This window comes from Notolepis coatsorum (genome assembly GCF_963971535.1).
Source record: "Notolepis coatsorum genome assembly, chromosome: 8".
Classification (NCBI taxonomy): domain Eukaryota; kingdom Metazoa; phylum Chordata; class Actinopteri; order Aulopiformes; family Paralepididae; genus Notolepis; species Notolepis coatsorum.
In genome coordinates this window covers 150,978,034-151,004,695 of record NC_140172.1, presented here as the reverse complement: position 1 = coordinate 151,004,695, position 26,662 = coordinate 150,978,034, and the positions used below count along the sequence as shown (strand labels likewise).

General features: G+C 45.8%; 1 protein-coding gene across 1 annotated transcript in view; it reads right to left on the bottom strand.

The window, feature by feature from the left end:
* Positions 1–26,662, bottom strand: part of igsf9bb (immunoglobulin superfamily, member 9Bb) — a gene marked incomplete at both ends in the record, with an annotated part of 506,998 nt that overhangs the window by 111,260 nt on the left and 369,076 nt on the right. Inside the window, 1 exon segment of the mRNA XM_084319954.1 lies at positions 18,474–18,619. Within this exon segment, the coding sequence (XP_084176080.1) occupies positions 18,474–18,619 (146 nt within the window).

The following is a 26,662-nucleotide window of genomic DNA, read 5'->3' as shown; positions in this document are numbered from 1 at the left end:
GTGAAAGAAACTAACGTTAAACCTAAGTTAACTTACCAGTAAACAAAACAGAAGCCGCAACCACGCCACTAAAATCATTTGACAAGGGCGTTAGAGGGTGTTAACGGGGTGATAGAAGGCGATAGAATGACGGTAGAAGGGATCTTAATTTCCAGTGCTGTATCGGTACGTATCCACTTCCATTAATTTGTGCTAAGCTAGGCTAGTTCACAGCAGGATAGCTCTCTACTGCAGTGGTTCCCAAAGTCGGGGTCGCGACCCAAAGGTGGGCCGCGAGCAGCCACGGGAGGGCCGCGAGATGATTTCCAAATATTTTTTTTTTTTTTCAGGCCACTGAACTTAGAAGCAGGCCAGGACAGTGTTTCTAGTTGTATTCTAAAATTCTATTCTATTGTATTCTAAAATGTGACTATATGATTTTATATTAACTTAATAAATAAACAAAAACGAAAAATCTACTTATTTCAACAAACATTTCAAACTAAATAACATATTATGCACATAAAACGCTGAAAACAACCGAAGCAACAATAGTATTTTAATGAGGCTATTATTATTATCATTATTATTTTGCAACAAGTTAGCCCTCTCATAAATAGCACATATAAATGAATAACTAACTTGAACTAACTTAATAGGATTGAAGTGATATTTGGCTTAAAAAATCGGTCGCCTGGCAAAAAAAAAAAAGAAAAAAAAGCCTGACGATGTGCATTGGGCCGCGGCTCTCTGACGCCTTATTTTCTGGGTCCCGGCCTGAAAAGTTTGGGAACCCCTGAACTACTGAACGCACAGAGAGGACATAGGCATCTATCTTCTTGTCTGACTCTGGAGAAGAAGGTAAGCTCATTTCCCATAATGTCGGCGTGTGCCTTTAATTCTCCCTGAATCATCCAGACTGCAGAATCCACCATAAAATCTACCATGACAACATCATTCATCATTCATTTCCCATCGTTGGATTACTTGTTATATTTATCCACGCTCTCATTTATTCGACCCTTGACCCCTCTGAAAGCAACTCAAATCAAAAGTTAGAAGGGTGCCCTTTAAGTTAGCGAAAATAAACAAAACAGAATGATCTATTTAAACTCAATTCAACAGAACAAACAAATGGCTCCCTGTTAGTGTTTTTCCCTTCAAATCCCCAATCCTCAATACTTTCAGTCTTTGTATATCGACAACTCAGTCAATACAATACGGGGTGTAAAGACATTTCTTAAATATCACATTTTGTTTTTCCAGCAGCGGGGCAACCCTTCTGTTTACATTTCGATTGAGGATTAGAATCACTGGGATCAGAATGAATCATTCATTTTACGCTGCGAGAACAGAGGATGCAGAGGAGGAAAAGGTCATACAGTAGCGAGGGAGAGAGAGAGAGAGAGAGAGAGAGAGAGAGAGAGAGAGAGAGAGAGAGAGAGAGAGAGAGAGAGAGAGAGAGAGAGAGAGAGATGGTGGAGGGCTGAGCGACGGAGAGGGAGAGAGAAGTTTAAAGCGCTTCCGTCTTCAACTCTGAATCACAGAGAGACACTGAACATGGAGCAGTGCCTCGCAAGATACAGGAGGTCAAGGAGGTCAAGGAGGTCAAGGAGGAGGCCCTCAAAGTGAGCGCTGCCTCTTGGTCTTCGGTGGTACGGAAATATTATTATTATTATTATTATTATTATTATTATTATTATTTTCTTTTGCCTTTTTCTCTTTTTTTCCGTCCATCCCCAAATTTAGTCGTTCTGTCAATTCCCTTCCTGTGTCATTGCGCTGCCCTACTGTCGGTCTGGGGAGGGTGTAGAGACTACCACATGCTGCCCTACTGTAGGTCTGGGGAGGGTGTAGAGACTACCACATGCTGCCCTACTGTAGGTCTGGGGAGGGTGTAGACTACCACATGCTGCCCTACTGTAGGTCTGGGGAGGGTGTAGACTACCACATGCTGCCCTACTGTCGGTCTGGGGAGGGTGTAGACTACCACATGCTGCCCTACTGTCAGTCTGGGGAGGGTGTAGACTACCACATGCTGCCCTACTGTTGGTCTGGGGAGGGTGTAGACTACCACATGCTGCCCTACTGTCGGTCTGGGGAGGGTGTAGAGACTACCACATGCTGCCCTACTGTCGGTCTGGGGAGGGTGTAGACTACCACATGCTGCCCTACTGTCGGTCTGGGGAGGGTGTAGACTATCACATGCTTCCCTACTGTCGGTCTGGGGAGGGTGTAGACTACCACATGCTGCCCTACTGTCGCTCTGGGGAGGGTGTAGACTACCACATGCTGCCCTACTGTAGGTCTGGGGAGGGTGTAGACTACCACATGCTGCCCTACTGTAGGTCTGGGGAGGGTGTAGACTACCACATGCTGCCCTACTGTCGGTCTGGGGAGGGTGTAGACTACCACATGCTGCCCTACTGTCGGTCTGGGGAGGGTGTAGACTACCACATGCTGCCCTACTGTCGGTCTGGGGATGGTGTAGACTACCACATGCTGCCCTACTGTCGGTCTGGGGAGGGTGTAGACTACCACATGCTGCCCTACTGTCGGTCTGGGGATGGTGTAGACTACCACATGCTGCCCTACTGTCGGTCTGGGGAGGGTGTAGACTACCACATGCTGCCCTACTGTCGGTCTGGGGAGGGTGTAGACTACCACATGCTGCCCTACTGTCAGTCTGGGGATGGTGTAGACTACCACATGCTGCCCTACTGTCAGTCTGGGGAGGGTGTAGACTACCACATGCTGCCCTACTGTCGGTCTGGGGAGGGTGTAGACTACCACATGCTGCCCTACTGTCGGTCTGGGGATGGTGTAGACTACCACATGCTGCCCTACTGTCGGTCTGGGGAGGGTGTAGACTACCACATGCTGCCCTACTGTCGGTCTGGGGAGGGTGTAGACTACCACATGCTGCCCTACTGTCAGTCTGGGGATGGTGTAGACTACCACATGCTGCCCTACTGTCAGTCTGGGGAGGGTGTAGACTACCACATGCTGCCCTACTGTCAGTCTGGGGAGGGTGTAGACTACCACATGCTGCCCTACTGTCGGTCTGGGGAGGGTGTAGACTACTACATGCTGCCCTACTGTCAGTCTGGGGAGGGTGTGTAGACTACCACATGCTGCCCTACTGTCAGTCTGGGGATGGTGTAGACTACCACATGCTGCCCTACTGTCGGTCTGGGGAGGGTGTAGACTACTACATGCTGCCCTACTGTCAGTCTGGGGAGGGTGTGTAGACTACCACATGCTGCCCTACTGTCAGTCTGGGGATGGTGTAGACTACCACATGCTGCCCTACTGTCGGTCTGGGGAGGGTGTAGACTACTACATGCTGCCCTACTGTCAGTCTGGGGAGGGTGTAGACTACCACATGCTGCCCTACTGTAGGTCTGGGGAGGGGTGTAGAGACTACCACATGCTGCCCTACTGTTGGTGTGGGGAGGGGTGTAGACTACCACATGCTGCCATACTGTCAGTCTGGGGAGGGTGTAGAGACTACCACATGCTGCCCTACTGTCGGTCTGGGGAGGGTGTAGAGACTACCACATGCTGCGCTACTGTTGGTGTGGGGAGGGTGTAGACCAGGGGTCAGCAACCTTTTTGACATGGAGTGCCTGTTTGAAATATAGTTGTAACTAGTGTGCCTCAACAATATTCCATGCATCGTACAAATTTTTTCTCATAATCAGGTCTTTTTAATGATCATTTTTACATTATTACATCATTATTGTTATTGTTATTATTAACAATATTATTATGATGGTTGTATCAAGCCTAAATCTGAGTTGGGGGGAGGGGGAATGCAATGCAGACAAACAGCTGCATACAGTGCGACCATTTCACTCACATTTGCCCATTCATTTTTGGACACATCACACACCATCGGTGTGTGTACTGTACGTGTGCTGTCATAGCTCCGCCTACAGGCCTAATGGAGAACACCAGGATGTGAATGGAGGGTGAATGTGAGGTATATCGTGGAAATACGTTTTGATTGATCGCAAGACTACACTGTAAAAAAATAAATAATAATAAGTTACCAGAACTTAAAAATATTGAGTTCAGTTACTGTGCATTAAGGTTTTCAGTTTTCAATCCATAATAAGTTAACAGAAAAATAAGTACACAACCACATTATTTCAACCTAATAAAACTATGTTTATTGTCATTGTTTTAAAGTGGAGATGAAGCTGTGAACAATGTGATCCTAGTTTGTTTGTTGTGTACCTTGTGTAAGACAGGGTCCTATAAAATAAAATGTGAAATCCTGCTTATTTGTCTGAAAAATCAAATATAATTTCCCTGTTTTCGCCATTTTGTTGCTGACGTCACGGTGTTGGTTTGGTGTATACACTGCTGTTTAGCTCCATAGTAAACATGGACTGTCGGGTCAGTCAAATGTTGCCTACCAAACAACGGGACCGCGGTGATTCTTTTTGTATTGCTCCTGGCTGTTCAAACTAATTTGACCGTGTGAAAGAGAGAGGAAAGTTGGTTAATTTCCACAAACTACCAGTGAAACAAACAGTGTTGTTGGCACGTTGGCTCAGGCTGGCTGCACTCAGGCGGCGCGATCAGTCTGTTGGACAGGGAAGGAGGATCTGCAGCAAACACTTCATTTATTATGACATCATACTGTGACATCACAAATGTTCTAGAATGTTCTATTATGACAAATAAGACGGTTCAATGACTTTATCTAAATCCAATCAATATTCCTAATGCCGTTTCAATGTAAAGGTTATAAAAATAAACATATAAACATTCAATACAATAACCTAAATATATAGCTTTGGCTCCTCTACACCCCTCAGCACAGCAACCAGAATAACTGAAATACTGGATGGTGATTTGATTAAACAGCTTTGTGATAGAATAAAAAAATGCACAGCGCATTTCCATAGCTGTGGATGAGTCCACTGACACCACTGAGAATGCTCAGTTGCTGGTGTTTGTGAGGTTTTATGATGAGGCAAAGGGGTAGTTTGTTGAAGATGTATTGCGCCTGACAAACCTGAGAGGACACACAAGGGGGGAAGACATAAGAGGAAGCACTGCGAAGTCTCTGGCAGCAAGGAGTAGGTAAGAGAAGCCTATGTTCTGAAGAATCGTTCATGTTCTGAAAGGTTGTTGCTAAAGATTGAGAAGATTGGATCAGTTGTACTTTTTTTTGGAATACTTGAAACTAGGGATGCTCGATATTGGCTTTTTTACCGATACCGATATACCGATATTGTCCAACTCTTAATTTCCGATACCGATATCAACCAATATCAACCGATACCGATATATGCAGGGTTTCCCCTCCCAAAAAACTGAATCATTTCAGGCAATTAACATTACATATCTCTTGTTGTGGAATTAACACAACATTATGCATACTTTTGACAATAAATAAAATCAGAATTTGTTCTTACTTGCTTGTCTGGGTAAATAAAGGTTATAGAAATGTAAAAAAAAAAAAATATATATATATTTTTTTTTTGAAAACCGATACCGATATTTTCCGATATCACATTTTAATGCCGATATCGGCCGATAATATCGGTAGGCCGATAATATCGGACATCCCTACTTGAAACCCTTATTTCTTTTTCTTTTTTTGGATATTTGATGCGGCCCAGCCTCACCCAGACTCTACCTCCAGCGGCCCCCAGGTAAATTGAGTTTGAGACCCCTGGTGTAGACTAAGGTTAGACAGTGACTCAGGAGGTAGAGTGGTCGTCTGGTAACCAGAAGGTTAGACAGTGGCTCAGGAGGTAGAGCGGTCGTCTGGTAATTTTGCAGGTTTTGGTGGTTAAGAGTCAGACACACTATTTCCCTAAGAAAAACCTGCCTGATTTTTGTTTCAAATGTTATTTTCCAGCACCTCTTTATTCCTTTAATCAAACACACCGTTTCTGGAGGCTATAGCACACACTTCACTGGCTGTCCTGACTGGCTGCAAACAAACAGTAGCTTAGGCCCCGTTTAGATGGAAACGCTAGCAGGTGAATCCGCAAAAATATTTTTTCGGATGTGCCTTTCGTTTATACGGAAACGGCGTTTTTACGGGGTGAAACCGCAAAAAAGTGAGACTACCTTCCAGGGTGGAATTCCTAGAAACGCAAAAGCTTTGCGCTCTCGTCTAAACTGTCAAAACCGTATAAATCTGTTAAAACGATGACGAAAGGGTTGTCACGGCTCTGGTCGCGCGTACTGCTTACGTCACAGGTAGCAGGTATGCGCCAGTAGCCGAGACGTAAACAAAGCAAGTATGTCTGACTATTATCAACGGAGATCACCTGAAGGCTACATTGGCAGTACTTTTAACCCTTTCACTGCCATACGACAGAAGGTTAACCCTTTACTATCACACAACCGGCTGTCGTGTGGCAGTGAAAGGGTTAAATACACAAGAATCTGTCCCGCGGCGTGAGTGGACCCACTGTCTGTGAGTGACTCTGTTTTGGTCCAATCACATTCCCCATCCACAGTCTGCGAATCAGAGGCACTGGCAGAGTAGGGCGGGTCTTCACAGCACGTCATGTGACATATGCGCCAATCGTGTGACAGCGAGGCTCCGTCGTTACAGCGTCGTCTGCACGGAGAATTCCACCCCAAAACGCTCGTCTAAACGTAAAATTAAAAGTGAAACCGCAAAACGACAAACAACCATATTTACAAGGAATTCCAAGTTTGGCAGCTTATACTCATTCAAGACATGTCAGTACCTACTCAGCTGAAGCTAAAGGTGTCATGTGACCACATATTGGCCCAAATGATAGGTTTAACCTATTTGTGACATCACACATGCAACTCTGAAGTACAGAGAATGGACTGCATTTATACAACAGCTTTTATCCAAAGCGCTTTACAATTATTTCCTCACATTTGACCCATTCACTCACACATTAACACACAGATGGCGGAGGCAACCATGCAAGGTGCCGACCTGCTCATCGGGAGCTATTAGGGGTTAAGTGTTTTGCTCAAGGACACTCCCGCTGCCCGGGAGGAGCGGGAATCGAACCGGGAACCTCCAGATTACCAGACGACTGCTCTAGCTTCTGAGCCACTGTCGTCCCCTACAGAGGGCGAGCGAGAGAAGCTCTCCCTCTCCCTCCAAAGGTGACAAGTTAACAAATAACAATCTGTATAGTTAAATTCATTAACCAAATAATAATATTTAACCCTTTCACTACCACACAACAAAGGGTTAACCCTTTCACAAGCACACTACAGAAGGTTAACGCTTTCACAACCACAGTACAGAAGGTTAACCCTTTCACTACCACACTACAGATGGTTAATCTTCTGTAGTGTGGTAGTGAAGGGGTTAACCTTCTGTAGTGTGGTAGTGAAAGGTTAACCTTCTGTAGTGTGATAGTGAAAGGTTAACCTTCTGTAGTGTGGTAGTGAAAGGTTAACCTTCTGTAGTGTGGTAGTGAAAGGTTAACCTTCTGTAGTGTGGTAGTGAAAGGTTAACCTTCTGTAGTGTGGTAGTGAAAGGTTAACCTTCTGTAGTGTGATAGTGAAGGGTTAACCTTCTGTAGTGTGGTAGTGAAAGGTTAACCGTCTGTAGTGTGGTAGTGAAAGGTTAACCTTCTGTAGTGTGGTAGTGAAAGGTTAACCTTCTGTAGTGTGGTAGTGAAAGGTTAACCTTCTGTAGTGTGATAGTGAAGGGTTAACCTTCTGTAGTGTGGTAGTGAAAGGGTTAACCTTCTGTAGTGTAGTAGTGAAAGGTTAACCGTCTGTAGTGTGTGGTAGGTGAAAGGGTTAACCTTCTGTAGTGTGGTAGTGAAAGGGTTAACCTTCTGTAGTGTGGTAGTGAAGGTTAACCTTCTGTAGTGTGGTAGTGAAAGGGTTAATCACTGAAAAACACACGTTGAGTGGAGGGGAGCTTGAAAGGAACACTCCAACATTTAGAACCCCCTCGAAGAAACAAGATGGTTAATCTCAAGGGGTTCATCCTAATGAATACACTTGTATCATCGTCATTTTGGAAATACACTTGTTTGCCATCTTCCCCAGAGTCAGGCGAGAGGCTTGATATCAATGTTGATCTCTGTGTGTCAGTTTTGAGCTGAAACTGATCTTCTTGTATTGACTCTAGTGGAAATGGAAAATATGTGTATTTCCCAAAATGTTGGGAGTGTTCCTTTAAGAAATCTTTTAGGACATTTCTGCTTCATTGGACATGACATTGAGTGACAGGGAATCAGGGGGAGAGAGATGTGGGGGAGGGGAGAAGAGAGAGAGAGAGAGAGAGAGAGTGAGAGAGAGAGAGAGAGAGAGAGAGAGAGAGAGAGAGAGAGAGAGAGAGAGAGAGAGAGAGAGATAGAGAGAGGGAGGGAGGGAGGGGGGAGGACAGAGGTAGAGAGACAGAGAGAGATGGAGGGCAGAGGTAGAGAGAGAGAAAGAGAGAGAGAGCAAGAGAGAGGGAGAGAGAGGGGGATAGATATAATGATGTCATTGTACAGGGATAGAGAGAGAGAGAGAGAGAGCGAGAGAGAGGGAGAGAGAGATATGATGTCATTGTACAGGGATTAGAGAGAGAAGAAAGAGAGAGATATATGATGATGTCATTGTACAGGGATAGAGAGAGAGAGATGAGAGAGAGAGAGAGAGAGAGATGAGAGGAGAGAGAGAGAGAGAGAGAGAGAGAGAGAGATGATGAGCTAGAGAGAGAGAGAGAGAGAGAGAGAGAGAGAGAGAGAGAGACAGAGAGAGAGACAGACAGACAGAGGGAGGAGGAGGAGCCAAATGGAGGGAAATCATGGGAAAGAGAATAGAGAATGAGAGTGAGTGGGAGGAGAGGGGATGGCACTGGATGACGTAATGTAGAGAGAGAGAGAGATAAGAGGGGAGAAGGAGAGAGAGATAAGAGGGAGAGAGAGAGAGAGAGGAGAGAGAGAGAGAGAGAGAGAGAGAGAGAGAGAGAAGAGATGAGAGAGAGAGAGAGAGAGAAGAGAGAGAGAGATCAGATGGGTGATAGAGAGGAAGAGAAAGAAAGAGAGAGAGGAAGAGAGAGGAGAGGCAGAGAGCGAGAGATGGAGAGAGAGAGAAGAGGGAGAGAGAGGAGAGAGAGAGAGAGAGAGGAAAAAAAGAGAGAATACAGAGGACACAGCAGGCAGCGAGTAGATGTAGACGGCCGAGAGAAGGAGAGGACCGTGATGTAGATTTACAGTAGACGGCATGAGGGAAGGAGAGGACCGTGATGAAGATTTACAGTAGACGGCAGAGGGAAGGAGAGGACCGTGATGTAGATTTAGCAGTAGACGGCAGAGAGAGAAGGAGAGGACCGTTGATGTAGATTTACAGTAGACGGCCGAGAGAAGGAGAGGACCGTGATGTAGATTTACAGTAGACGGCCGAGAGAAGGAGAGGACCGTGATGTATGATTTACAGTAGACGGCCGAGAGAAGGAGAGGACCGTGATGTAGATTTACAGTAGACGGCCGAGAGAGAAGGAGAGGGCCGTGATGTAGATTTACAGTAGACGGCAGAGGGAAGGAGAGGACCGTGATGTAGATTTACAGTAGACGGCCGAGAGAGAAGGAGAGGGCCGTGATGTAGATTTACAGTAGACGGCAGAGGGAAGGAGAGGACCGTGATGTAGATTTAAATTAAATTAAATTAAATTAAATTAAATTAAATTAAATTAAATTAAATTAAATTAAATTAAATTCAATTCAATGGGGCTTTATTGACACGGGAAACATACGTTTACATACGTTTACAACATACATCTCTCTCTCTCTCTCCCTCTCTCTCCATCCTAGTCTAGTTCTTTATTCACGTCTCTTCTGTTTAGTCTTCTTAGTCTTGGTATGTTCTTGCTTGGTCAGTCCCCTGTCTCGTTTCCATAGTTGTAGTTCCCTGTTCAGTTTCCCGTAGTTCTTTCTTGGTCTGTTTCCCCTCTCACGTTGTCGCGATCAACCCAGGTGTTCTTCCCCCGTCCTCTGTGGTCCATAATGTCTTATTCCCAGTTTAGCTGGTTCATGATTTCGTATATATCAGTAAGTTCATCCTTCATCTTAATTGATGAAGATCGGAAGGTCCTCCTCCTTATGAAGCACTAAATGGAACAGGACCAACCTACGTTGCCAATTCTCTTGTCAACTATGTTCCCCCAAGAACACTACGATGATCTACTGCTGGCCTATTGAAGGTTCCTCTGTCCCCAAGAACAGGGGTCCCAAACTTTTCAGGCCAGGACCCAGAAAATAAGGCGTCAGAGAGCCGCGGCCCAATGCACATCGTCAGGCTTTTTTTCTTTTTTTTTTTTGCCAAATATCACTTCAATCCTATTAAGTTAGTTCAAGTTAGTTATTCATTTATATGTGCTATTTATGAGAGGGCTAAATTGTTGCAAAATAATAATGATAATAATAATAGCCTCATTAAAATACTATTGTTGCTTCGGTTGTTTTCAGCGTTTTATGTGCATAATCTGTTATTTAGTTTGAAATGTTCGTTGAAATAAGTAGATTTTTCGTTTTTGTTTATTTATTAAGTTAATATAAAACCATATAGTCACATTTTAGAATACAATAGAATAGAATTTTAGAATACAACTAGAAACACTGTCCTGGCCTGCTTCTAAGTTCAGTGGCCAAAAAAAAAAAAAAAAAAAAAAATTGGATAATTTTTTTATTGGAAATCATCTCGCGGCCCTCCCGTGGCTGCTCGCGGCCCACCTTTGGGTCGCGACCCCGGCTTTGGGAACCACTGGTCTATTGAAGGTCCCTCTGTCCCCAAGAACACCACAATGATCTACTGCTGGTCTATTGAAGGTTCCCAGCAACAGCCAAAAGGAAATTGGGGATGCAGCCTTCGCTAATTATGCACCAAAGCTACAGAACACCCTGCCTATGGACATTAGGGAGGCTAGCTCACTAAATATTTTCTAAAGTAAGCTAAAAACGTACCTCTTCACATTAGCCCTCTTTTTTATCCACTTTTTCTCCTCTTTTTCTATTTTTCTATGTGCCAATTCTCCCCTCCCCTGTCTTGAACGTTGCTCGCATATGCCCCCCACTGGTCGGTTGTAGGGAGGATAGAAGCCTTGCATCACGTGTCCCCTCCGATACACGAGGAGGCAGCCTGTCACATCTTTTTCACCTGCCAGCGCGGACTCTCATTGGCGAGGTGTAACGTGTGGGAGGCTCACACTACCCCCGCCATTTCCTGTCTCTGCTGTGCAGGCGCCCCCCCCCAACCGACCTGTAGGAGTCGCTGTCCACAACGTCCAATCCCCACCCATCGACTTCCACCCGCTGGCTCTGCCAATTGAGATAGTATGACGACTGGCCCAAGCCGGAGGCAATGCTGACACCGGGATTCGAGACCGGAGTCTCTTGCATTGGTGACGAGCGCAATCTCCGCTGCACCACCCAGCCGCCCCCCCCCCCACATTAGCCTTTTAATACACTGCTGCTTAGACTCATCACATCCACACCATGATTAGTGTACTGTAAATGAGAGCTATTTTATGTTTTATTCTGTTTTATTCTACCTATTGTATGCTAATGTTATGTCTATTTCTATGATTACTATACTGTAAATGAGAGCTATTTTATTGCACTGCTTTTATTCTGTAAATGTTATGCTAATGTTATGCCTTTGTCTCCCCCTTGGACTGCAATTCTTGTATGGAAGGTGCTATACAAATAAAGTGTATTATTATTATTACTGTTATTATTAATAACCATAACAACCAGAGAGCTATTGGAGTTTACATGATAGAATAGAATAGAATAGACTTTTAATTGTCATTGCACAGTATACAACGAAATTTCAGGGGAGCTCCCACAGACCGTAGTACAATATATACATACATGAACACATAACACATATAATAACACTGTACATAACAGAATATTTTAAATAATAAAGTACATGATGGGTGGTAATCAGAGATGATCAAGTCCAGGTAAGTGCATGGTGCACGTGAGGGGACAGTCAATGAGCCTTTAACAGTCTGACTGCTTGGGGGAAAAAGCTGTTCTTAAATCTTGCACTCTTGGCATGTATGGACCGGTATCTCCTCCCTGAGGGAAGGAGCTGAAAGAGGTGATGTGCTGGGTGAGACTGGTCCTTGATGATACACTTGGAGCGGTGGAGGCAGCGGGAGGTGAAGACGCAGGTGATGTTTGGTAGAGGAGTCCCGACGATCCTGCCTGCCGCCTTCACCACCCTCTGTAGAGCCTCTTGCTCTGCCTTTGTGCAGCTGGAGAACCACACAGACACACCGTAGGTCAGGACACTCTCAACCGCACAATGATAGAAGTTGACAAGGCGATTTCGTGGCAGGCCAGCCTGCTTCAGCTTCCTTAGGTAGTATAGGCGTTGCTGGGCTTTCCCGATCATCAACTAATCAAAACACATGTAACATTTTGTGTATTAAAATGTTAAAAATAAAGGTTATACAGCCGAAGGAAAATATAAATACAGTCAGAGAGACAAGGGAACTACATTTTAGGTGAAGTTGCAAGTGATTCCATCATGATGACACTGCATCAACACAAAGCAGTCTTTCCCTGCTCAGTCCAGCCATGGGAGGTGCATCAGGAACCAGTCACTGGAGCGTGTGATGCCTGGACCAGTATTGCAGTGCAACAGAGATGAAGGCAGAGAGAAGGAGAGGACCGTGATGTACATTTAGAGGGCAGAGAGAAGGAGAGGACCGTGATGTAGATTTAGAGGTTAAAGAGCAGGAGAGGACCGTGATGTACATTTAGAGGGCAGAGAGAAGGAGAGGACCGTGATGTACATTTAGAGGGCAGAGAGAAGGAGAGGACCGTGATGTAGATTTAGAGGGCATAGAGAAGGAGAGGACCGTGATGTACATTTAGAGGGCAGAGAGAAGGAGAGGACCGTGATGTACATTTAGAGGGCAGAGAGAAGGAGAGGACCGTGATGTAGATTTAGAGGGCAGAGAGAGGGAGAGGACCGTGATGTAGATTTAGAGGGAAGAGAGAGGGAGAGGACCGTGATGTAGATTTAGAGGGCAGAGAGAAGGAGAGGACCGTGATGTAGATTTAGAGGGCAGAGAGAGGGAGAGGACCGTGATGTAGATTTAGAGGTTAAAGAGCAGGAGAGGACCGTGATGTACATTTAGAGGTTAAAGAGCAGGAAAGGACCGTGATGTAGATTTAAATAGGTAGATGACATCATCCTGATGTGGTCGGAACCAGATATGATTAATTAGGCACATTATTAGACAGATCTTCATCATCAATGTAAATGTATTAACAGGATAAATCGATCAGTCCGAGGCCGGCCGGTAACCAAAAGGTTGCCGGTTCGATCCCCGCCACTGACAGGAGGGTGTATTCCTGCTGTGAGCTGGTGACTGAAGGGTGGCTGGTATTACATCCACGGCGCCCACGGGCTGTGACCCCTTCAGGGGTGTGGGGGGCTGTAGGGGGGGGGGGAGGCTGTGACCCCTCCAGGGGTGTGGGGGGCTGTAGAGGGGGGGGGGAGGCTGTGACCCCTTCAGGGGTGTGGGGGGCTGTAGGGGGGGGGGAGGCTGTGACCCCTCCCAGGGTGGTGGCTCGTGGGAAATCAGACTGTAGAGTGAGTGATGAGGAAAGTCTTCCACGTTGGCCTCAGGATCCTGGAGGGCTGGCCCCCTTCAGCTGCTACACTCAGGTGGTGATCGATACACGTGGGAAAAGTATGACGAGCCAGAAGAGAACACCTGTCTCCTCTGAGAAGAGTCATTATTACACCCGTCGGCACTTAAACAAAGCCCCGCTCGGCACGGCACGGCACCGCCGTATACAGGAATATCACCCCTGCTTCTATATATAGGTCCACAGACAGCACCGTCTCTATAACCACAAGCTGCCTCCCACTTAAAGTGGCTTCACAGAGAGAGAGAGAGAGAGAGAGAGAGAGAGAGAGAGAGAGAGAGAGAGGTGGAGGGAGAGAGAGAGAGAGAGGTGGAGGGAGGGAGAGAGAGAGAGAGAGAGAGAAATGTGGAGGGAGAGAGAGAGAGAGAGAGCGATAGAGAGAGAGAGGTGGAGGGAGAGAGAGAGAGAGGTGGAGGGAGAGAGAGAGAGAGGTGGAGGGAGAGAGATAGAGAGAGCGAGAGAGAGAGGTGGAGGGAGAGAGATAGAGAAGGGGAGAGAGACGGGAGAGAGAGAGAGATAGAGGGGGGAGAGAGAGGTGGAGGGAGAGATAGAGGGATAAGGGGAGAGAGAGGTGGAGGGAGGGAGAGAGAGAGAGAGGGGGGGAGCGAGACAGAAAGAGAGGGAGAGAGATGGAGAGAGAGAGAGGGAGAGAGAGATAAAGAAAAAAGAGAGAGAGAGAGAGAGAGGGGGGAGCGAGCGAGAGACAGAAAGAGAGGGAGAGAGATGGAGGAAGAGAGAGAGAGAGCGAGAGACAGAAAGAGAGGGAGAGAGAGATGGAGGGAGAGAGGGATAGAGAGAAAGAAAGGGAGAGAGATAGAGAGAGAGAGAGGTGGAGGGAGAGAGAGAGATGGAGCGATAGATAGGGAGAGAGAGAGAGAGAGACAGAGGGAGAGAGAGAAATAGAGGGAGAGCGAGCGAGAGACAGAATAGAGGGAGAGCGAGCGAGAGACAGAAAGAGAGGGAGAGCGAGCGAGAGACAGAAAGAGAGGGAGAGCGAGCGAGAGACAGAAAGAGAGGGAGAGCGAGCGAGAGACAGAAAGAGAGGGAGAGCGAGCGAGAGACAGAAAGAGAGTTTTCTCTGCCAGTGAAAAGTGGTCGTTTACATCGATGATGTAATCCTTCTGCTCTCCTCCCACCCCTCCCTCCCTCTCTCTGTCACGACTGCTGTTGCCTGCCTCTGCTTGGCTCTCTCTCCCCCTCGCTCTCTTTCTCACACACACACGCACGCACGCACGCACGCACGCACGCACGCACGCACGCACGCACGCACGCACGCACGCACGCACGCACGCACACACACACACACACACACACACACACACACACACACACACACACACACACACACACACACACACACACACACACACACACACACACACACACACACACACACACACACACACACACACACACACACACACACACACACACACACACACACACACAAAAGCAGACACACTCACTCACTTACCACACATTCTCTCTCTCCATCTCCATCCAACGCATGCACATACAAGAACACACACATGCACCACACAGGAACACACATACACACGCCAATCACACACAGATACACGACACACACACACACACACACACACACACACACACACACACACACACACACACACACACACACACACACACACACACACACACACACACACACACACACACACACACACACACACACACACACACACACACACACACTCACTCACACACATTCTCTCTCTCCATCGCTCTCTCCCTCCATCTCACTCTCTCCCTCCATCTCTCTCCCTCCATCTCTCTCTCACTCTCTCCCTCCATCTCTCTCCCTTCATCTCTCTATCCCTCCATCTCTCTCCCTCTCCCTCCATCTCTCTCTCCCTCTCTCCCATCTCTCTCTCATATGGAGATGTGTAAAAGAGGGAGGGTGAGGGAATGTAAAATGTCTGTTTCCTTGACGACTGCCAGTGTGTGGTCACCAGTCAGTCTCCTCCTTTCTATCCCTCTCTCCAGCTCTCTCTCTCCCTCCCTCCACCTCTCTATCCCGCGCCCCAATCTCTCTATCCCTCCCTCTACCTCTCCATCCCGCCCCCCAATCTCTCTATCCCTCCCTCTACATCTCTATCCCTCCCTCCCTCTACCTCTCTCCTCTCTCTCCATCTCTCCCTCCACCTCTCTCTCTCTCCCACCTCTCTCTCTCTCCCACCTCTCTCTCTCTTCCTCCCTCCACCTCTCTCTCCCTCCCTGTACCTCTCTCTCTTTCCCTCACTCTCCCCCTAACAACGAGGTACGGCCCTAACAACCAGGTGCCGCCCTAACAACCAGGTACCGCCCTAACAACCAGGTACGGCCCTAACAACCAGGTGCCGCCCTAACAACCAGGTACCGCCCTAACAACCAGGTACCGCCCTAACAACCAGGTACGGCCCTAACAACCAGTTACCGCCCTAACAACCAGGTACGGCCCTAACAACCAGGTACCGCCCTAACAACCAGGTACCGCCCTAACAACCAGGTACGGCCCTAACAACCAGGTACGGCCCTAACAACCAGGTACCGCCCTAACAACCAGGTACGGCCCTAACAACCAGGTACGGCCCTAACAACCAGGTACGGCCCTAACAACCAGTTACCGCCCTAACAACCAGGTACGGCCCTAACAACCAGTTACCGCCCTAACAACCAGGTACGGCCCTAACAACCAGGTACAGCCCTAACAACCAGGTACCACCCTAACAACGAGGTACCGCCCTAACAACCAGGTACAGCCCTAACAACGAGGTACCGCCCTAACAACCAGGCACGGCCCTAACAACCAGGTACAGCCCTAACAACCAGGTACCACCCTAACAACGAGGTACCGCCCTAACAACCAGGTACAGCCCTAACAACGAGGTACCGCCCTAACAACCAGGTACGGCCCTAACAACCAGGTACCGCCCTAACAACCAGGTACGGCCCTAACAACCAGGTACAGCCCTAACAACCAGGTACGGCCCTAACAACCAGGTACCGCCCTAACAACCAGGTACGGCCCTAACAACCAGGTACCGCCCTAACAACCAGGTACGGCCCTAACAACCAGGTACCGCCCTAACAACCAGGTACAGCCCTAACAACCAGGTACGGCCCTAACAACCAGGTACCGCCCTAACAACCAGGTACCGCCCTAACAACCAGGTACCGCCCTAACAACCAGGTACCGCCCTAACAACCAGGTACGGCCCTAACAACCAGGTACCGCCCTAACAACCAGTTACCGCCCTAACAACGAGGTACGGCCCTAACAACCAGGTACCGCCCTAACAACCAGGTACCGCCCTAACAACCAGGTACCGCCCTAACAACCAGGTACCGCCCTAACAACGAGGTACGGCCCTAACAACGAGGTACCGCCCTAACAACCAGTTACCGCCCTAACAACCAGGTACGGCCCTAACAACCAGGTACGGCCCTAACAACCAGGTACCACCCTAACAACCAGGTATGGCCCTAACAACCAGGTACCACCCTAACAACCAGTTACCACCCTAACAACCAGGTACCGCCCTAACAACCAGGTACCGCCCTAACAACCAGGTACCGCCCTAACAACCAGGTACGGCCCTAACAACCAGGTACCGCCCTAACAACCAGGTACGGCCCTAACAACCAGGTACCGCCCTAACAACCAGGTACGGCCCTAACAACCAGGTACCGCCCTAACAACCAGGTATGACCCTAACAACCAGGTACGGCCCTAACAACCATCAGCCAATCAGGTCAATGCGGACCAGTACAGAGCATGGTTAAAGATTTGGGAGGTGCACAGAGCGTCTGTATGGACCCCTGCAAACTACCGCAGCCTCTGCAGTTGTATCACATCACAGTACAGCCCACACAAATGAGCGCCTGTCAGATTTATCATAAATCATTAATTCAGCGCCCCTTGGGACAGCCCATGTCACAAGGGATACACACCTCTGATCCTGTGAAGCTTATTTTCCCATCTACAAGTCAAACCCCTCAAATGATATGAATACTAGATGGATTATTTCTAGGGATGTCCGATATTATCGGCCTACCGATATTATCGGCCGATATCGGCATTAGAATGTGATATTGGAAAATATCGGTATCGGTTTAAATTTTTTATTTAAATTTCTTATTTTTTTTACATTTCTATAACCTTTATTTACCCAGGCAAGCAAGTAAGAACAAATTCTGATTTTATTCATTGTCAAAAGTATGCATAATGTTGTGTTAATTCCACAACAAGAGATATGTAATGTTAATTACCTGAAATTATTCAATTTTTGGGGGGGGGGGGGGGGGAACCCTGCATATATCGGTATCGGTTGGTATCGGTTGATATCGGTATCGGAAATTAAGAGTTGGAAAATATCGGTATATCGGTAAAAAAGCCAATATCGAGCATCCCTAATTATTTCATTCCTATGAATTGTTATGTCCGCGGAGCGGGACATAATAAAAAACGGTAGCGTATGTGTGACTCTGCGCAATATCTCGTTTTCGCCGTTGCCATGCTCTTTAATAAGATGTGTTCTAAAAATAGATTTCCCGGCCCTAAACAATTACTCGAGCACTACTGGTGCTAATGAATACCCAGAGAAGCTAGATAGTCCAATTGATTCTGTATTGTCACTTTAACCCTTTCACTGCCACACGACAGCCGGTTAACCCTTTACTATCACACAACCGACGGCGATGCTCCATCATTAGCATCATTAGCTCCGCATAATGATGGAGCATCGCCGTCGGTTGTGTGATAGTAAAGGGCTAACCTTCCGTATTGCCACAGTGAAAGGGTTAACCGGCTGTCGTGTGGCAGTGAAAGGGTTAAAGTGGTGCAGGAACACTCACATTGTACTGTAAGGTAGGCAGAGGCCACCGGAGGCCGGCCCAGGCTGTTACTGGGGCTGCACGTATACTTCCCTGCATCCTCTGGCTTGACCTGGGCAACGATGAGGGAGCCATCAATGAGAATACTGACTCTGCGCTTTAGGTCGCTGTGGAAGGAAGGAGAGGAGAGGAGAGAAGAGAAGAGAGGAGAGGAGAGAGAGGAGGAGAGGAGAGGAGAGGAGAGGAGAGGAGAGGAGAGGAGAGGAGAGGAGAGGAGAGGAGAGGAGAGGAGAGGAGAGGAGAGGAGAGGAGAGGAGAGGAGAGAAGAGAAGAGGAGAGAAGAGAAGAGGAGATTAGAGAAGAGGAGAGAAGAGGAGAGAAGAGAAGAGAAGAGAAGAGAAGAGAAGAGAAGAGAAGAGAAGAGAAGAGAAGAGAAGAGAAGAGAAGAGAAGAGAAGAGAAGAGAAGAGAGAGAAGAGAAGAGAAGAGAAGAGAAGAGAAGAAGGGAGAGTTAATATTTGAAATCCAGATGAGTTAAATTGCTTATCTAAATTGCTTTGGAACTAACTTGCCCTGAGGCTAATTACCAGGCAAGCAGTTGATGCTGAAACCAGTTCTTCTTATAACACAGATCTGACTTGAACACAATGTTTTTTTCAACCAAAGTTCCATCATCCTACCATTCATTCTTTTACTTTACTAGTACAGTGCCCGTTCGGGGGCGTGGCCATTCGGAGTGCGTGAATATTTGGAATGGGCCAATTGCTTGTTTCCAGCATTGTCAGGGGGGGGGGGGGGGGTGTGACCGTTCAGAGCGTGTGGCTGTTTGAAGCGCGAGCCTGTATGGCAGCATGGCTGCTTGCAGCGTCATGGAGACCAGTGGTATGGCTGCTTGCAGTGTTGACCAGCGGTATGGCTGCTTGCAGCGTGGTGGAGACCTGCATTATGGCTGCTTACATCTGGCCAAATGTAAAGTTTGTTTCTATAGTGCCACCATCTGGCCAAATGTAAAGTTTGTTGTTATAGTGCCACCATCTGGCCAAATGTAAAGTTTGCTGTTATAGTGCCACCATCTGTCCAAATGTAAAGTTTGTTGTTATAGTGCCACCATCTGGCCAAATGTAAAGTTTGTTGTTATAGTGCCACCATCTGGCCAAACGTAAAGTTTGTTGTTATAGTGCCACCATCTGGCCAAATGTAAAGTTTGTTGTTATAGTGCCACCATCTGGCCAAATGTAAAGTTTGCTGTTATAGTGCCACCATCTGTCCAAATGTAAAGTGTGCTGTTATAGTGCCACCATCTGGCCAAATGTAAAGTTTGTTGTTATAGTGCCACCATCTGGCCAAATGTAAGGTTTGCTGTTATAGTGCCACCATCTGGCCAAACATAAGGTTTGTTGTTATAGTGCGACCATCTGGCCAAATATAAAGTTTGCTGTTATAGTGCCACCATCTGGCCAAATGTAAAGTTTGTGGTTATAGTGCCACCATCTGGCCAAATATAAAGTTTGCTGTTATAGTGCCACTGTAACAGGTTAATATGTCCCTCTTGTGAATTTCGCCAAAACACCCTTTTTCATTGTTTTGTTTATTATTATTATTATTTTATTATCAAAAGTCTTTTGTTTTGAAATCGTCACTTCCTGCCGAAGTGACGTATTTCCTCTCGCGTCCCTCATTTCTGAGCGTGCTTCCCTCTCGCGCCAGTTTCTCTGGATGTGTTGAGAGGTAAGGGCTGCTCTGTGGTTCTAGACATATCTTTGGGTTAAAAGAACGTTATAATGGTGTAAATGTGTGGATAAGTTGTTGGGCAATGAACCGGATTGTATAGACTAACTATCTATGTTAAAGAGGAACAGTTGTGCACTTTCTGTGGAGTTATTTAGAAGCAGTGATGCCACAGATTACTTGTAAAAGTAATCTGATTACTGATTACTGATTACTCCTTTAAAAAGTAATCTTAGTTACTTTACTGATTACTTGATTATCAGAGTAACGTAGTTACTTTGAAAGTAACTAGGTTACAAAGTCGTCGTCCCTGCTGCTGCCACAACATAAGAATGACAAAAAGAAAAATAGTAAAATGTACTCAGTTTGAGTAAAATGTACTAATAGGGCAGGTAGGCCTATCTATATATCTATAGATTTCACAAAAGATAAATGGTCAATAACACCACATGTAGGCTGATATGTAGCCTACCTTTGAGGCCTGCCCTATTCAGATATGGTTCTAATGTTCCTAGTGAAACAGGGGAGAGGGGTGAGTAAACCAGTGATTATATCTCAGTAACAGAATCTCCTCAAACCTCTTGTCAGAAAGTCTGTTCCTTCTAGCCCTCCCAGACTAAAAAGCCGTTCCACAGGAGCACTTGATGGGTTGGAGTGTTATACTTCAAGAAAATGTTCTTTATGTTTGAAGGTCTATCCAGTATCTGAAGCTCATGCTCTTAAAAAACAGTCTATTAAACGGTACTGCTCCTCCTATGCTATTATTATTATTATTATTATTATTATTATTATTATTATTATTATTATTATTATTATTATTATTATTATTATTATTATTATTATTATTATTATTATTATTATTATTATTATTATTATGTGCTACTGACAACCTACATACTGCAGTATTGATTGATTGATTGATTGAAAAGTGTATTAACAGATTGCAGAATGGGTACAGTACAGTACGGCTCAATACATACAATTGTTAAGAGGATGCAGACCTGAGAAAGACTTTCGTCTTGTTTCCATCAGGGTCCCCCATTTTCAATTCATCATATGACACACACGACATACAGATAGACAGTACTGCTACATCTATACATTTATGACATACCAGATTTTCAAATGCAGTACTGTTTGTGATACTAAAAAAAATCCAGAAAAAGAGTGTATATACATTTGACATAGAAACTGTGCATTGGGGGAGGTTGGGTAGGTGGGGTGGGGCTGTACATTGGAGGTGTGTGTGAGTATGGTGTTCCATGTTCATGAATAGTGCAATGCAAAAGATGTTTAACTCAAAGGTGGAACATACCTGCACTATGGTTTAAATCCAGTAAAGAAATCCAGAAGTCGATGCTTCGGGTTTGGTTTTTTTTCTATCCGTTTGGTCGTGCTGTGCTGTATATTCCAGATGCGGTAGACAGTATTTTGTTTCCTCCGCATAGTGTTTGTTTGTTTGTTTGTTTGTTGTTTGCAAGAAAGCGTTACCAGCGTGAACGTCTCCCTGCTAGCTCGCTAGTTTTGGTGAGCCTGATAATAACAATAACAGCCGCGCCCACCAGCATGGAACAACGTGAGGTTGCGTGCTGTGACGTCACTCCCCCAATACAAGGAAATACAGCTCCAAACGTATTTTTGACTGTCTAAAACGAAATAAAATACTGCATTCCGCCTGCATTATGAATTTATGATGAGATAGTAACGAAATAGTAACGCACAGCCACTTGGACAAGTAACTGCAATCAGATTACTGGCTTTTAAAGATTAACGCGTTAGATTACTATTTTCGGGGAAAAGTAATCAGATTACTGTAAGGCGTTACTTAGTAACGCGTTAGTGGCATCACTGTTTAGAAGTGACGATGTTTTCTTGTGTAACACATTGGGTAGGCCTCAAACCTGACGCTGTTATATGTCTTCCCATTAGAATCTAAGAACCGAGGGCGCCATCTTGTGGCCAAAGAATAAGACAAGACATTAATCCCTGTGTTGTATCTGGGTTTTACAGGTAATGATTGAATCTTATTAGTGGTTATTTTGTTTATTATTTTAATGTATCTGTTTAATAGGTAATGAGTCAATCTTATTATTGTTTTTTTTGTATTATTTTGTATCTGTTTTAACAGGTGGATGAGTGACCCATATTGTATTATTTTGGTATTGAGTTATTGTACTTCATTTCATGTGCTATTTCAATGTGAATTAAAATGGAGTTTCTCTGGATGTGTTGAGAGAATCGAAGAACCGAGGGCGCCATCTTGTGGCCAAAGAATAAGACAAGACATTAATCCCTGTGTTGTATCTGGGTTTTACAGGGTGAATAAAAAACCTGAGATCCAGTCCTGCCTGGTTATTGACAGTACACCAGAACACAACGCAGCTAAACCATCGGTTACACCACCATCTGGCCAAACATAAGGTTTGTTGTTATAGTGCCACCATCTGGCCAAATGTAAAGTTTGCTGTTATAGTGCCACCATCTGGCCAAATGTAAAGTTTGCTGCTATAGTGCGACCATCTGGCCAAATGTAAAGTTTGTTGTTATAGTGCCACCATCTGGCCAAATGTAAAGTTTGTTGTTATAGTGCCACCATCTGGCCAAATGTAAAGTTTGCTGTTATAGTGCCACCATCTGGCCAAATGTAAAGTTTGTTGTTATAGTGCCACCATCTGGCCAAATGTAAAGTTTGTTGTTATAGTGCCACCATCTGGCCAAATGTAAAGTTTGTTGTTATAGTGCCACCATCTGGCCAAATGTAAAGTTTGCTGTTATAGTGCAGAGAGACTCAGAAGGAGCTTCTATCCCCAGGCCATCAGGATGCTCAACCACAATGACACTATTTAACAACCCATCATCTACACTCACAGCACACACATCCACATGCACACACTCACTTTAAATAAACACTCACCGTAACACCCACTCTACTCACTTTAAACACTTGAACACACTTTATATTTATTAACAAAGAGATTTGCACTACAACTCATACCTCATTGCACCTTACCCTAAGTTGTACCTGATCCCATTGCTGCATTGTACCTCACTGTTACTCTTTTTTTTACTCTGTATTGTAAATTGATTGACTGAACACTTTTTGTTTACGGATACTCTTGACTTTTTCTATTTGATACTTTTTATCCATTTTATCTAGCACACTCTCGGGAGCTCATACAGAAAAAAGCACGTCATGGAAAAGTATTCTGTATTTTTACTATGACAACTATTAAAGAAACTTGAACTTGAAACTTGAGCCATCTGGCCAAATGTAAAGTTTGTTGTTATAGTGCCACCATCTGGCCAAATGGCACTAAAGTCAACACAGCACCTGGATCGTCAGCAATACACCCACCGAGCGTGAAGCCGATCGGATGGACGCTTCTCAAGATATGCAAAGGACAGACAGACAGACAGACCCGCACACATGCAGACAGATTCCTTCCTTTATGGTTAGATTAGCCTACAGTACCCTATAAGAAATTAAATGTAAAATGAATATGAAATATGTAAATTATATAATGGTAAAACTCCCCTGCAGGGGTGAAGACAGCTGTGTCAGTACCAGCATCATCCCTCTTCTTTATTGCAGCCACACTTAAATTAAAAGGAAATTAAAACATAATGATGATGTTGAACAGCCAACCAAGGTGCTTATGCCATACATACATTATGAAACAAGTGATATATTTAGTGTTGAGGTTTTATAGCATAGTTTTATGTATAAGATACTGTAGCACACATTTATTTGTAGCACTAATAATAGATGAGGCCTCCCCAATATTTTTTTTGTTTTTAATTCAATAATTACTTATGCATTCAATAAAGAACCTTCTCACCTCTGTCTCCCTCTCAGCCTTCCTACTGTCTCAATAAAGAACCTTCTCTCCTGTGTCTCCCCTACTCCGTCTCCCTCTCAGCCTTCCTACTGTCTCAATAAAGAACCAGCTCTACTCTGTCTCCCTCTCAGCCTTCCTACTGTCTCAATAAAGAACCTTCTCTCCTGTGTCTCCACTACTCTGTCTCCCTCTCAGTCTTCCTACTGTCTCAATAAAGAACATTCTCTCCTATGTCTCCCGTACTCTGTCTCCCTCTCAGCCTTCCTACTGTCTCAATAAAGAACCTTCTCTCCTGTCTCCCCTACTCTGTCTCCCTCTCAGCATTCCTACTGTCTCAATAAAGAACCTTCTCTCCTGTGTCTCCTCTACTCTGTCTCCCTCTCAGCCTTCCTACTGTCTCAATAAAGAACCTTCTCTCCTGTGTCTCCCCTACTCTGTCTCCCTCTCAGCCTTCCTACCGTCTCAATAAAGAACCTTCTCTCCTGTGTCTCCTCTACTCTGTCTCCCTCTCAGCCTTCCTACTGTCTCAATAAAGAACCAGCTCTACTCTGTCTCCCTCTCAGCCTTCCTAATGTCTCAATAAAGAACCTTTATGTTTTAAGTTATAATGAAACACAGATACCTTCCAGCCATGACCATCTATTGTTTGCCAAGACGAATCAATCTGCTCCGTGATCGACCTCTCTGGGTTCTTAAGAAAGCTGTGCACGTGTGATTATGTTGATTGCTTGAACCTGGCTTGGATCAGTCAGATCATGATAGTAAGAATGTGCCTTTGTGGAGCTGCTTTGTCCCTGATTGACTTGTTAGGTTAAACTCAAACCAGGTTTGCAACATTAATCTCAGCTTGTCTTAATGTGTTTTGTGGAAGAGCCCTCAGGAGTTGGCAAAGAAAAATAGGGAGCATGTCTATGTTCCCCGGGTCCTATGTTCCTCGGGTTCTATGTTCCCCGCTTTGATTGATTGATAGATTGAAAATTTTAGACCACCAGCCCTGATTCCAAACTCTAACCTTAACCAGTTTGAACGAGGCAGACATTAATAATTAATAAAATAATACAAATTTATAAAATGTTCAATCTATATTTTTTATTTTTTTTTTGGTCTTTTTCCCCCTCCATTTTTCCTCCGATTTTCTCCCATCCCAATGTTAGTCGTATGCCAATTCCCAGTCCCTTCCTGGTCGCTGCGCTTTACCCCCCACAGTCAGATCATTTGGGAGAGTGGAGGCTACCACGTGCTTCCTCCGACACACGTCCAGCCAATCACCGCTTCTTTTCACCTGGCAGCGCGGATTCTCATTGAGAGGGCGTAGCGTGTGGGAGGACCACACTATCCCCCTCACGTCCAATCCGCGCTTAGCAGGCGCCCCGACCGAACTGTAGGAGTCGCTGTTTACATCGACCTGGACCCACCCCGCCAGCTTCTCCCACCCTCTGATACAGCCAATTGTATCAGTGCAGACGGCCAGCCAAGCTGGTGACAACCCCGGAGCTGTGAGCTGGATTCGAACAGGCGAACCAAGCTCACAGCTCCGGGGCTGGTGACGAACGCAATCTCCGCTCGACCACCTAACCGCCCCCAAAATGTTCAATCTATTAATCAATCAAAGCGGGGAACATAGAACCCGGGGAACATAGGACCCGGGGAACATAGGGATGATCCCGAAAAATACACTGATGGAAACAGGCCTAAAAAGTTTTCCACTACTGATGTATTAGTGAAAAAGAATTATGTCAAACACAGTCTAATTATGTTGCAATTGCATTTTAACCTTATTCACCCACAGTCTCTTGGGAGGTCATCAGTGTGGTATATTGTGCATGTAAATATGGGGCTTCGATTGGAGAGTAGCGGCTTGGGCTTTCTGCAAAAAGAAAACATCACAACCATGTAGGGAAGCACTGATACTGACACTGGTATTGGATATCAGTCTGATACCAGGACAAAACAAGGTATCCGACTGACTTGATTCTCTGCATTTCTGGCCCTCAAAAGCATGTTAGATCTCTAATGGTGAAACGTGCATTATATCCTCATGTAAGATAAGATAAGATCATATATTCCTTTATTAATCCCCTTGGGGAAATTCGGGCATCATAACAGCATGGGGGAGGGGGGAGGGGAGGTACAGGTATTGGCATGGTAATAGTACACATAAATATAGGCAATACATAGGGGCGGCTACGTGGCGTAGTGGGCAAGGCGCTCGCCACGAATGACGGACACGCTGGGCTTGCCTGTTCGAGCCCAGTGCTCCACATTGCTTTCAGTTTAGCTGGTCGTTCATACTAATACACATTGGCCGTATTAGGGGGTGGGAAACTGATGGGTGGGGATCGGGCGTTGTGGACAGCGACTCCTACAGGTCGGTTGGTGCGCCTGCGCAGTAGAATCAGGAAGTGTCGGGGGCAGCGTGAGCCTCCCACGCGTTACTCCTCGCCACTGAGAGATCGAGCTGCGCAGGTGAAAAGATGCGACTGCTGTTACCTCAAGTACCGGAGGGGACTTGTGCTATGTATGACTTAAGGCCTCTACATGCTACAGCAAATTCAAAGCAACTTCAACACAACATCGGCGCGATTTCAGCGCGCTTGTTGCAGACAGTCTTGTAGACTGTGTTGCGAGGACGTTGCGTACCTGT